At 38.7% G+C, this 14,574-nt stretch overlaps 1 protein-coding gene across 1 annotated transcript in view; it reads left to right on the forward strand.

The window, feature by feature from the left end:
- OCA2 (OCA2 melanosomal transmembrane protein) overlaps positions 1 to 14,574 on the forward strand; it is a 206,399-nt gene that overhangs the window by 140,493 nt on the left and 51,332 nt on the right. The window contains exon 22 of the mRNA XM_035315178.1: positions 11,706 to 11,799. Within this exon, the coding sequence (XP_035171069.1) occupies positions 11,706 to 11,799 (94 nt within the window). The remainder of the gene's footprint in view (positions 1 to 11,705; positions 11,800 to 14,574) is intronic.

Here is a 14,574-nt window from a genome sequence, read left to right on the forward strand (position 1 = left end):
ATAGTTAACTTCCATAAGTTATTAATTCAAAACACAGCAAATAATATTAAATATAAAAATGTTTTTCAGCAGTTTGTTCTAAATATCAGAAAAGTACCAAATTACAATAAATTAAGGCATGGTCAGATAGATTTATTCAATCAAGAGCTCTATTTAAAGTGCAGTAATTCCTTCGTTATGCCATATGAATGATTCACTGTTACAGCATGTTCTCAGCGAAGCAGAATTTTTCTGTGCCTTTTTTCTGCCATTGTCATTGGGTGGCCATGTGCACCCTTAGCTTGAGTCAAGAGTTAAGATGCTTCCTACAGGGCATATGACAGGTTGGATGGATTTGCAACTACTCTATAATTATATGCTAATATGGTATTTTGGTTTGATTACTATGGAGTTTCCTGTGGAATAATATTGATTTAACAACAAACTGCAAGCAATAGTTAGAAGGGAAAGGCTGGTTCACGATGAGTCACCTCCCAGCAAACACTTAAGGACAATTAAGTAATAATGCAAAAATCTTAGCTTAGAAGGTTTTACCTCATATCCAGCTAGTCTATAAAATTGGTTTTGAATAATAACAAAAAGCATCTCCATGCACATAGACCAACAGGACTTTTACAGATTTTGAAAGCAATGGCAAGGGCACCCAAAAAGTCACACACCTGCTTTTCTTCATGGGTGCAAGGATACAAGCATCAGTTCATCCATGAAATGTCCCCAACACTGCCTCTGCAGCTGTTGGATGAGGTCTTCCACTCACCCCCCACAACACTGCGTAGCATGTGCTGTCATGTGCTGTAGCATGACTTGTAGCAGAGGGGTGAGATGGGCTACAGAAGGGTAAGAAGGCCTGCAGCTTGACTTCTAAGCGACATAGCTGTGTTAAACAAAAAGAGAAAAAAGATGCAGAGAGATCTGTAAATATGATGCTGTTTCAGTAAACAAACAAACAAAACCCAAACAAACAAACAAAAAAACAACAAGGACACAACCAAACAAACAACCAAACAAAAAACTTTGAGATGTGGCAGTCCAGATTAGAGAAGGTAGAGAAGTTAGGATTCTTGCCTTTCCTAAAACATAAGCACAATAAATTATCTGCAATCTTAAGAATAAAATCTATTTTTTTAAGTTGTTTTAAAATAGAAATGTTGTAAGGTGCAAAATATTCATGTATTTAAGCATCTATAACATGCTGATATTTTTCAGCACCTCTCCTGCATTCTGCCCTATAAAAAAAATTCTAAAAGGTAGAAACAGAATTAGTTTATTATTTGAAGCATCTTATCCTGATGTATCTTACCTTATCTTTTCAGTGCAACAGTGCAAAATTGTTCAAATTCTTCTTTGCTCTAGACAGTAGTAAATCTGGTCCAACATCCCCTTCAAAATTGTCGTACCGCATGGAATTCATATATAGAGGCAGTGAAACTGTGTCCTGTACAGAGCTCAGAACATAGCAAGTATTTTGTCATAGAATCATAGAATCACAGAATGGTTTGGATTGGAAGGGACCTTAAAGACCGTCTAATTCCACCCCGTCCTGCCATGGGCAAGGACACCTCCCGCTAGGCCCTGTTGCTCAAAACCCCATCCAGCCTGGCTTTGAACACCTCCAGGGACTGGGCATCTACAATCTCTCTGGGTAACCTATTCTAGTGCTTCATCACCCTCATAGTAAAGAATTTATTTTTTATATGTAATTCAAATCTATTCTCTTTAGTTTAAAACCATTACTCCTTGTCCTGTCACTATACTCCCCACCTTTCCTATAGGCCCCCTTTAGGTACTGGAGGCCACTGTAAGGTCTCCCCAGGGCCTTGTCTTCTCCAGGCTGAATGACCCCAGCTCTCTCAGCCTGTCTATGTAGGAGAGGTACTCCAGCCCTCTGGTTATATTTGTGGCCCTCATCTGGACATGCAGTAACAGGTCCATGTCCTTCCTACATTGGATGCTCCAGAGCTGAATGCAGTATTCTAGGTGGGGTCTGCAATGTAAAGGGGGAAAATCACCTCCCTTGATCTGCTGGTCATGCATGTTTTGATGCACCCCAGGATGTAATTGGCTTTCTGGGTTGCAAGAGCACACTGTCAGCTCATGTCAAGCTTCTCATCAATTAACACCCCCAGGTCCTTCTCCTCAGAGCAGCTCTCAATCCATTCTCCACCCAGCCTGTATTTGCACTTGGGATTGCACTTGGCCTTGTTGTACTCCATCAAGTTTGCACAGACCCACCTCTCAAGCCTGTGCAGGTCCCTCTGGATGGCCTTCTCTCTAGGGTGTTGACCACACTACACATCCTGGTGTAACTGGCAAACTTGCAGAGGGTGCACTCCATCCCACTGGCCATGTCACTGACAAAGATGTTAAAAAGCGCTGGTCCCAATACTGACCCTCAAGGAAAACCACTCTTCACTGATCTCCACTTGGAAACTGAGCTGTTGACTGCAACTCTTTGAGTGCGACCATTCAGCCAATTCCTTACCTAGTGAGTGTTCCATACGTTGAACCCATCTCTCCAATTTAGAGACAAGGGTATCACGGGGGACAGCGTCAAATGCTTTGCACAAGTCCAGATAGATGGCATCAGTTGCTCTTTCTCTATCCACCAGTGCTGTAACTCCATTGTTGAAGGCCACCAGACTTGTCAGGCATGATCTGCCCTTAGTGAAACAATGTTGGCTGTCACCAGTCACCTCCTTATTTTCCAACATTTTCCTTTTTTTCCCTTTTTAAAAAATGGGATTATGTTTCCCCTCTTCTAGTCAGCTGGAACTTCACTGGAATGCCACAACTTCTCAGACATGATGGACTTTGACTTAACAACTTCATCCACCAGTTCCCTCAAGACCTGCATCTTCTCTGGTCCAATGGGCTTGTGCACCTTTAGATTCCTTAGATGGTCTCAGACCTGATCTTCTCTTACAGTAGATGGATTTTCATTCTCCCAGTCCCTGCCTTTGCCTTCTGTGACATGGGATATTTGTCTAGAACACTTGTTGGTGAAGACTGAGGCAGATAAGTCATTGGCCTTCTCTGTGTCCCAGGTAACCAGGTCTCTTCTTTCCTTCTGGACAGGGCCCACAATTTCACTGGTCTTCCTTTTATCACCGACATACCTACAGAAAACTTTCCTGTTGCTCTTGATGTCCCTGTACAAATGTAATTCTAATAGGGCTTTAGCTTTCCTAATCTGATTCCTGGCTGCTCAGATGATTTCTCTGTATTTCTCCCAGGCTACCTGTCTTTCCTCCCACCCTCTGCTACATTCTGAGCTCTGACCACTTTTTTTTTTTTTTTTTTTTTTTTTTTTTCTGCTTGAGTTTGAGGAGCTTCTTGTTCATCCATGCAGGCCTCCTTGAGTTTTTGCCTGACTTCCTCTGTGTTGGGATGCATCACTCCTGAGCTTGGAGGAGGTGATCCTTGAATATTAACCAGCTTTCTTGGTCCCCTCTTCTCTCCAGGGCTTTGTTCCATGGTACTCTACCAAGCAGATCCCTGAAGAGGCTGAAGTCTGCTCTCCTAAAGTACAGGGTAGTGAGCTTTCTGTGCTATACTTCCTTGCTGCCTTCAGGTTTATAAACTTTGCCATTTCATTGTCATTCTACCCTTCAGCTTTACTTTCCCCACCAGTCCCTTGTTGTTGGTGAGGAAGATTTCATACTAGAAAGGACACTTTAGGAAGTTAATTGTGTACTTGAACGAGTTGACTGGGTTTCTGAGGTGACTTAGCTCATCGTAGTTTGATTACTCTTAACTGTTTCTGTTTTGGTGAAATTCTGTGCTAAACTAAAAAAAAAACAAAACTTTGCACCCACAGAAAGATAAAGCAGCGGTATTCAGACCATATTCCATTTGCTTGTTTCACATAATTTGTCATGAATGCAAAGCTCATGAACTGCCCAGAACAAGATGAAGAGATTGAAACTGAGTTGCTGAACTGTAACCAGAAGATTTTTCCCTACTTTTAATTCATTGGAAAGTGAAGACCCAGCTCCCTAATTAAAATATTTTTCTGGGTGACTGTTTATTGTACTTAGTTGCATAAACACGCCTGGCACCTGTGATAGCTGCCCACACATATGAAAATCAACATTTTTTTTTTTTTTTTGTCAATATTTAAAAAATCTACTGTAGCAAAATATTTTGAATTTGATATGTACTTTGTGGGAAACTCCATGAACTCTGTATGCAAAGGTCTATGTTGTCAGTGACAAACCTACTAGATGTAAGCATATCTGTGAATTGCTTAAAAACAACCCACAAAACAGTCTGTGCATAAAGACTTAAAAAAGCAGGAGCTTAGTTATTAAGTCTTTTGCATTTTTGTTCCAGAATGGTGAGGGTTTTTATTTTTTTATTTTTTTCATGTTGGATATCCAGCTTTCTTTGTCTGAAGAACAAATGTGGTGAATCATGTAGTGATGCTCTGTGTGTCCTTCTATTAATCCGCTGATATTTTTCTTCCCTTTTGAACAGATTAAACTCACAATGACATTCCTTAATAGGTAGTCTTACTCATTTTTAAGACCTATATTTTCCTAGTATTGTCATTTAAATAGCCATGCATTTCTGCCCTTAGAATGTTAGGTGACATGATTTTATTACCAGCACGTTCTTTAATTTAATTGACATGTTTTATCAGCTGCATATGCTAGCGTCATCTGTTTATATTTTTCTTTTATTACCAGAGCTAATATATAGCCATAGTAAATCTTTCTTTTAGCTGAGTTTAAATACTATTTCCTCAATACATAGTAACAAGCAATTTCCATTAACCACCTGGCTGGCAAAGTGACTTAATCTTTGTCAGAAATCAGATAAATTTTGGCCAACTACTTCTTACCTCTAAACCGTCAGAGTCTTTTCATTTGCACTACTGAATAGTTCATCGGTATCTCATGTTTCTTAGTGCCACTTTTATTTTTGGATCTTCTTTCCTTTCTGCCCTACTGGAGTTTTCTATGTTCTTTGTTTCAATACTCAATTAATGTGTAAGTCTGCAGAGACAGAACAATCATCAACAGTTTGGGAAACTAGAAATAGCTTTTTTTCTATTAATGTACATTCTCTGCAGTTTTCATAGAAAACATCTTTACCACATGCAGTTCTTAGCAAAGTGTGTACTGTGAAACCTCATATTGTAGAACAGCAATGAACCCCTAAAATAAAGATATAAATTGCTGCTTTACCATCATGTTGCACAAATAGACAAGATGGGCAATATGACCTGGTGACTTCTTTTGTGCTGCATAAATGTGGGAAAAACAGGAATGAGTGGGTAAGTTACCCTGCTTCCATGATGGGAGTGTGTGGTTACTTTTATGAATATTTTTGGAAAGCAGAAGTAGCTGAGGGGACTTACCCTGCTGTTGCTTATGAGTCTTTTGCCACCCCAGGAGGCATCTCTCACTGACAGAGCAGCAGTGTCTCTCCTCTTCGGTCTCCTCCCTACGTATCTAGGGTTCAGGTAGTTAAGCTAAATCATAATCTCTGCTTGTATTTCAGAAGAGAGTCTTCAAAGGTTCAAAAGAGCTCTTACTTCTTGATCTCCTTGACTAGTTAAATGTCACGCTCATGAGCAAGCTTTGTCATAAAAATAGGTGGATAGAATAAAGGTCTTGATTCAACTTGCTCTTTGGTAATTAAGAGTCATGGAAAAGAGTCTGTGGCAGCAAGGTGTAAAAATGTTAACTGTTTGGTCACACTTTTGCTTCCAAAGAGTGCAGTTTATGTATCAAAATAAATGTAAAAGCAAAATGCTCGAGGCTCTCTGTTCCACTTTCCTTCCAGCAAAACTGGAAGGAACAAGGCTTGTGAGGGGATGAATAGAGCCCCTCTGAAAAACAGAATTGAGATGTTCAATTGTGACCCCCAATATTATCTTTCAAAAAAAGGGATTGCCTACCAAAATATAAATGCAAGGACCCTATTGAGAAAAGTGACAGTATTTTATAAAATTTAGCTTAGTAGTAGTTTACATACATAATTCTAGTCTAAAATCTTCCAGTTTTCTATTTTCCAAAGCATGAAATTAAAGTAAAAATTAACCTTCCTTTATTTGTGGTTGCTTAAATCTTGCTTAAATTTTCAGGATGCTGAAGAGCAGAGAGGAGTGAGAAGAAATATGCTGTCCTGAAGAATTATATATTTTGAGTTTCAATTAAATCCTAATATTATTAAATGTTAATAGATTGTATATTTTCTAGGGAAGGTGGGCAATAATATAACAAATAATATAACAAAGCCCAAAACATTTTTAAAAGCTTTCAGAACTATTCAAGATTAAAATCAGTGTGAAATATGATAATATATATATATATCCATTTTTGGTCTTTTATTATTTGTAACACATCCTGTGTATTTCCAAAATGTATACCATAAACAAACTTTCTTCACAAGGGTTGATTTTGACTAGGATCGGTATATAGACAAATGTGCCAGCATCATTAAATAGTTGTGTTGTTTGTGCATCAGTTTTTATTCTCTCTATATAATAAATTTAACATCCTGAATACAATAGAAATTAATGACTAGTACCTATCAAGTCTTTGAGGACATCCTCCTTTTTCCAGGTACACTTATTATTTCTTATAGTTGTGTTTTTCTGTTTTAGTACTTGGAAACACAGAGTCATAGAATCACAGAATATCCCAAGTTGGAAGAGATCCACAAGGATCATTGAGTCCAACTCCTGGGTCCCAAAAAGACCACCCAGAAAATCAGACCATGTGTCTGAGAGCATTGTCCAAACAATTCTTGAACTCCATCAGGCTCAGTGCTGTGACCATTGCCCTGGGGAGCTTGTTCCAGTGACCAGCCATCCTCTCTGTGAAGAACCTTTCCTAAGACAAAGCCTGAACCACCCCTTTCTCAGCTTCAAGCCATTTCCTCAGGTCCTATCACTGGTAACCAGAGAGAGGAGATGAGCGCTTGCCCCACCTTGTGAGGAAGCTGTAGACCATGATGAGGTCTCCCCTGAGCCTTCTCATCTCCAGGCTTAAGTCATATGGATAGCGAGATGAGATAGTGAGTCATAGAATGGGTGAAGGGGGTGATGTGGCTTTTCTCTCTTGAGCTATGTCACTAATTTTATTTAAATTCTGCCAATCAAGCAGTAATGTAAGGTGAAATGTGGTTCAATATCAAATTTTCGAGAAAAGCTAGGAAGTTTTCTAGCAACTAATCAATCAGACTTATCTTGATAAGACTGTTGAAGTAAAGGCTATAAGAAATTAATGCTATCTTCCTGAAAAGACATTGTGATTTTCATTCTAATATTGATAAGGATGCTGTTTATATAATCTAAAGAGGGAATACTGATGGAAACATGAGGTTTTTAAGCTTTTTTTTTTTTTTTTTTTTCTCTCTCTTTTGAGGGGCAGCACTTAGCAAAACTATGAAAAAGGATTCATTGCAATTAAATTAAATTAATATGACAAACGTATTTGTACAATATGTATTGCAGCAAGCTATATTCCAGCTTGCAAACCTATCCTAGCATGGTCTACTTTTGATGTTGTTGTATATGTTGTGTATTTTTTTCTAACACTTTCATAAGCTGCATTTTTTTTTAGCACTCAGGTTAAATATAACAGTAAATAAAGATGAATTTTGAGGTATTGGTAGTGCAAAAGTGTTGCCTAATACATAATTGCATGAATGAATATGAAAAAATATATATGTTTAAGGTGATTTTATGGGAAACAGAGGCAGGTCCCTTTGTAGCTGATCCTGTTTATGACCCATATTCATTTAAAAGGTAATTGCTCAAGCACTAAGATATGTTATTGGCTTTAATTGCTTTGCAATATCCATTTAAAAGCTCTTGCTGGTGTTCAAATTTCCTAATTCTTCATTGCTTTTGGGTCATGAATGTTCTTAGGATGGAAATTAGAACACTATTTGTATTATGGCTAATTTTAGATTAAAAAAAAAGAAAGATATTATGACATTTGGAGCCTTTGTGACGTGTAGCTGCTATACAGAATAATCCATAATGTTTGCAAAAACTTGGTGCACTCTATGGATAACTAAATATTTTTATCTGAAACACTAGAAATTTAACTGACTGTTTTGCATTCATCTTTCATCTGATTATTTAAAACTGATACTTATGGTGTGACATTCCTTGTTAGAAATATCTTCTTTGCAGAGGTTACATGCATGGTTGTTCTAAATTCAAGCTTATGATGGAGATCTGTAGAACTTCCATTCCCTTTATAACCATAACTGCTATAGCTTGGTAGGCATGAATTCCTTTAAATAAGGGAAACACCCAAACTTAACTTTACATGAATATATATTCCTAAGGCATGTTTCAGTACTTCTCTCTTGCTGAAAAAGCAGAGTTATGGGAGCAGAGATTACTGATCTAGCCTGCTGCCTGATAACATACTTAGGAGCATGAGATCACTGATGATAATTTAAACATAGATAATTAATTTCTATGAAGACTTTTAAAAATAATTCAAGTGGAAGGGAAGCAATGTTATGTCAAGGAGATGCCAATAAAACCACTGGGGTCAAGTGTGTATTTGGGCTCCTGAAATATTTTCTTGGTTTAAAAACTTAGAAATACTGATTCAAACACATTACACAGTTGCACTTTCTCTTGATGCATTGCAATGCATCTTTGTGTTTAAAAGAAGATAGAGTGAATTTCAAACCTTTGAAATAGTTTCAGTGTCTTCAATCAGCAGGGATTTATGAGTCACTGAGAGCTCACAGAGCAGAGCTCCTTCAGTAAACAGAACCAAAATTTCTGATGGGAGTGTTGTGCATATCTAGCTGCAAATACGAAGTGGAGAGTCACCTGGTTGACTTTCTGCCTGGGATCTATGTTCTGCCTCTTGCTTCTCACGTCCTTCACAGTGCTTTATATAGGGAAGGGCCCCTGGAGGGCCATAGGGCTCTGCTTTCCACACAGTTCTCATCAGTGAGGTGTGAAAATGGCATTACTTGCTCTGCACTTAGGATCCTGCTGGCAACAGTTTTAGGATTGACCTCAAAAGCAAGAATATAGGATTGTCGTCTTAATGCCCTTACCTACCCACCTCCACCATGTCTGCAGGGCAGTGCATGGCACAAGGTAATCTGTTTTAAAATGTGTTTTTAGCCTGCATGGTTTAGGGTTGTGTCCTACAGCAGGAGAGTCAATGTAGTATAATGGGATACTTGCAAATAATTCCAAGGAGCTAATAATTGGCTTTGGTTCTTACAAAATTACGTAGCAAGAAGAAATGCTTTATTTAGATTGAGCAAGATGGCTTATTCTGGGATTTCAGTATTTTTGTTCAAATTTATTTAATTTTATGTTGAAACAGATAAATATAACTAGTTTGAATTACATATCATGTTCTGGCAGCAGTGGTTTGAGAGAAACTAAGTTTAAGGGGAGAAATGTAATTTTTCCTGACTGTCTCACGGAAAACAACAACAAACAAACAAACAACAACAACACAATACACACACAAAAAACAGCAAAACAACATACAAGATACGCACAAGTGTAGGGTCCTGCACCTGGGAAGGAACAACTGCATGTATCTGTACAGGCTGGGGGACGACCTGCTGGAGAGGAGCTCTGCGGAGAAAGACTTGGGGGTCCTGGTGGATGACAGGTTGACCATGAGCCAGCAGAGTGCCCTGGTGGCCAAGAAGGCAAATGGGATCCTGGTGTGCATTAAAAGGAGTGTGGCCAGCAGGTCAAGGGAGGTGATCCTCCCCCTCTACTCTGCCCTGGTCAGGCCTCACCTGGAGTACTGTGTCACATTCTGGGCTCCCTGGTACAAAAAAGACGGGGATATTCTGGAAAGAGTCCAGCAGAGGGCTACAAAGATGATACGGGGCCTGGAGAATCTTCCTATGAGGAAAGACTGAGCGACTTGGGTCTGTTCAGCCTTGAGAAGACTGAGAGGGGAATCTCATCAATGTTTACAAATATCTTAAATGTGGGAGAGAGTGGGATTTGGCCAACATCTTTTCAGTGGTTTGTGGGGATAGGACAAGGGGCAATGGCCTCAAGATAGAGCACAGGAAGTTCCACACCAACATGTGAAAGAACTTCACAGTGAAGGTGACAGAGCACTGGAACAGGCTGCCCAGGGAGGTTGTGGAGTCTCCTTCCCTGGAGATATTCAAAGCCCATCTGGATGCCCACCTGGGAAGCCTGCTCTGAGGAACCTGCTTTGGCAGGGGGGTTGGACCCGATGATCTTTCGAGGTCCCTTCCAACCTCTACAATTCTGTGATTCTGTGATACTGGACATGCTGACTCTTCTTTAGGCCTGAAATAGAAGTACACATCTATGTACAGTTCAGGAATAATTGCTTAAATTTTACCTTATCTATGTTAACCAATTAGAGGATTTAAGAGGAATGATTAGCACCAATGGCAGGAGAGAGGGAGAAGGAAAGGATTGCGATTCTTCATAAAGCCGATATATTGATCCAGTCAGTAAAGGGGAGCATAGCTCAGTCATCAAATTGAGAATATTTTTCAGGAAGTGGCTGCTCCATTTCTGAGATCATAGCTCTTGAGGGGGACCTTTGAAATACGTCCAAATGACAAATCAGAGGATTAAAAGTCATAACTCTAATCACTACTGAAAATCCCGAATTCTGAGAAAGCATTTAGTTTTAGGCAAATCACAGTTATTTACATACATCCCTTGCTGCTTGGCTTCTTAGTGTTCCATGTTTGCTTATTCTTTCTCTGCCCTTTTGTCCAACGGACCTCTGCACATGTTAAAAGCAGATCAATAACATTATCAACTCAGCCCTTGCTAATAACCCTTTGTCTACAGGTAGTGGTTATGCCATTCTTTCAAACGAAGCAGTTATACAATAAAGTGGAAGTTTAAACAGTTTTCCCCAATCAAAGCTCAAGTTGCTTAGCTTTGAAGGTTGCTACTGACTAAGATTTGGTTCTACTAGAAAGCTTGCCTGCTGTACTTTTTGGCTCTATACCAGTTGCCTAATGAAATCTTTTATGTTTCCTTGCAAACATCATTTGACTTACAACTTATGTGTGTTTTTTTAAAATAATGTATTTGCTAAAAATATTCAATGAAATTAATAAAAATTTGCAAACATTTCCCAGAAGAACAAAATATACATTTTTCTGGTAAATGTAATATTAAACTAAAAAGCAGAATAACTCAGCTCTGCTTGTGAATTCAGAAGCCTGCTGCATTGATCTTCTCTCTCAGTGTCTCTCTGACAGATCAGACATATCTAATTATAAAAATAACTCAGGAATATTTTAGTTACTGATGCATGATATACAGCCAGGTCGAGGTCTGGACATCTCTCACAGCTGTTTCCAGGAAGAGACAGATCTGTTCTTCAGGTTATGGGAAGTGGAGGGGGAATTGCTTATAGTCACTGTCAGCTCCCAGTTGAAATAGAAGGCTCCTATGGGAGGCAATCACAATCTTAAGGGATCTCTGGTTTTGTAAGCAGTCCACCAGTGTCAGGGTTGGCTTGACATTGCCAATAACTTCTCGTGGCCTGCAGGACCAGCACAGTTAGTGGGAAAAACTAAGCAGAGAACAAGAATATTATGCAAAGACGCTCACTGAAAAACAGTTATACTTTAGACTTGCTTGTGTTTTCAGTTTTTTACTTAAATTTATTTTATTTATAACATACTGATGATTGGGTAATGTCTCCTGAATTTCACTCTCTTCTTTTCTTAAACCACAGATTCCTGTGCTTCTCAACCTGAGTAAAGATCCTGATGTTAACTTGCCTATGAAGCCATTAATCTTCTCGTTGGCCATGGGTGCATGCCTTGGAGGTAAGAGCCTATGCGAGAAAGCTAACATGAGGCAATAACTTTGAAATTATGATATGTATTAACTGGTTCAAATATGTTCAATGATTTTGTTATGCAAAGCATAGTGAGGGCCTGGTGCAGCTCCTTTTGACTTCAAAGGACTCCTGGATAAGGATCCCAGCCACTGTCTGCTGCATAAACTACAATAGGATTTTTGCAGTCTGTGTTTGAAGACTGTATCTGCATAAAGTACAAACACACAAAGCAGCAGTCCAGATGGTGCTTATGGGGTTCTGATCTTTTGCGAGAGAAAATACAAAGATACATTTAGCTTCCAGAACAGAGGCCCATCATTGCTCATTGCAAAGATGCAGAAAATGTGTAATAGCTGAGATCTGGAGGATCTATTCAGGGTCTATTGAAGTCACTGGGAGGTTTTCTGGCTTGCTCACAGAACTGGGTTGAGTATCCATTTGCTGGCCTATTTAGTGCTCCTTACTCTGTGGAAGATCTCACTGAACTATTTGGGAAATTTACCTCAAATAAAGAAAGCTAATAGCCATTCTTCTAATACTCATATCGGTGTTAACTTGGGATTTCTTGTATTGTCAGTACACTAGCATAAAACAAGCAGATGGCTTCATGACTTTATTTATTTATTTATTTATTTGTTTATAGTTAAAAATGTACCATGTTGTCCTGGTTTTAGTTAGGACAGTTATTTTTCCTCCTAGTAACTGGTAGGGTGCTATGTTTTGGATTAGGATGAGAAGAGTGCTGATAACATGCTGATGTTTTAATTGCTGCAGAGCAGTGCTTACACTAAGCCAAGGATTTTTCAGCTCCTCGCTCTGTCCTGCCAGCGGGCAGGCTGGGGGTGCAGCAAGAGCTGGGAGGGGACAGACCCAGGGCAGCTGACCCAAACTGGCCAAAGGGGTATTCCATACCATCTGATGTCATGCTGAACAATATATAGGGGTGGCTAGCCGGGGTGGGGGGCCAGCTGCTCGGGGTTGGGCTGGGCATCGGTCAGCGGGTGGTGAGCAATTGCATTGTGCATCACTTGTTTGTACATATTATTATTATTATTATTATTATTTTCTATCTTAATAAACGGTCTTTATCTCAACTCACAGGCTTCACTTTCCCATTTCTCTCCCCCATCCCAGAGAGGGAGGGGGGAGGGTGAGCAAACGGCTGTGTGGTGTTTAGCTGCCAGCCGGGTTAAACCACAACACATGTTTCCATAGTAGGTCCAAGATTTCCTCTCTATTTGTTATAACAACAAAGAAAAATAGCCATCCAGTAGTTTTTAAATTAATGTTTATACTGGATTACTCTATGTTCTGCAAATAGTTTATGAAAGTGTTTTGAGGCAAACAGCAAGTGTACTAAGTACAATTAAAATGTATAAGATTTTAATGAGAAGTAGAGTTAGCATTGTTTTTGACTACTGAGAGATTTAATGCTAATTACATTATATTGGACTGTGTTCTGATCCATAAATATTTAGGCGGTTAGGTTAAATAACATTAAAATGGATAGTGTTCTGCAGTGAATCCACCCTTTCCTACCCCTGAAATCCTCCAAATAGTTTCCTTTACTTTATGGAGATTAAAACCAAAAACAATTTTGTGTCTAATACAAGTTCTGGTTTGTTTATTTAGCTAAGTGATTGCTAGTACAAGTGACCTTAATACCTAACAAAGATTTTAATGATGTAATTTACAGATTGAATTTTAAGAGCATGTTGCAAAGACAGGACAATTTATACCAAACAACAGTTATTCATTTTAGGAATGTCTTTTTGTACTCATCATTACTCATTATATTGTGACTTTAATCTGCAAATCTGTTCCTCTTTAAAACCAGTGATTTGAATAATCAGCATGTCTTTATATGGATGTTTGCCATAAAATATCATCTTTCTTCTCAATTTGCTAATCATCAAAGATACTGATTTCATTAAACTTTCAGATATTTTCAAAAAAAAAAAAAAAACACCAAAAAACCAACCAACCAACCAAAAAAGCATAAGGTATGTAAAGTTGGCCAGATTACACTGACATATTCTGAGTGGGAAGCTCTTCACCAGCATTGGAGCCTTTACAATTCTCAACTGATATTCCTACATATCAGTTATTGTATTAACCCAAATTCCTTTAATTTGATTTTTTGAAGGGCTGCTGGAATTTTAACACAGAATTCTGTGTGTATTCCATAGGAAACAACAACAATAATATAAGCAGTACCATAGGCATTGTTTGAATTCAAGGTAGTAGGGACACATAGGAAGTTCTCAGGTATTAAAATAGACTCCATGTAAGTACTCTGATAAGAAGCTAGAACATTAACATTGTTTGTGAAAGCTTAAATACTCCAAACAGTACTCTATTAGGATAAAGCTGAGCGAATTATGACTTATACTGGCAAAGGTCTCATGAGAATGTTAGTCTGGAGATTAATATAGTCCTGACTTTCCCGTTTTAAAACCAGAAGCTAATGGATGGCAGTTTACTCATGAGAAATGGAAATGGTTGAAAATATTTTACTTTGAAAAATCTCATAAACCCTCAAAAAGTGGAAGAGAAGGGGCTTTTTAAAAGCAAACAAAACCCAAACCAACCAACCAAGAACTAACCAACCAGCCAACCAGCCAACCAACCAAAAAAAAACCAACAACAAAAACATACCAAAACAAAAAAAATCATATGGCCTTTAAAAATATTTCCAAAAGAAAGGCTTATCAGCACTGAAGTGATATGAAAGAATCCTCAGGGTAGGCTAATCTCATTT

This window comes from Oxyura jamaicensis, chromosome 1 (genome assembly GCF_011077185.1).
Source record: "Oxyura jamaicensis isolate SHBP4307 breed ruddy duck chromosome 1, BPBGC_Ojam_1.0, whole genome shotgun sequence".
In the NCBI taxonomy this organism is placed as follows: Eukaryota; Metazoa; Chordata; class Aves; order Anseriformes; family Anatidae; genus Oxyura; species Oxyura jamaicensis.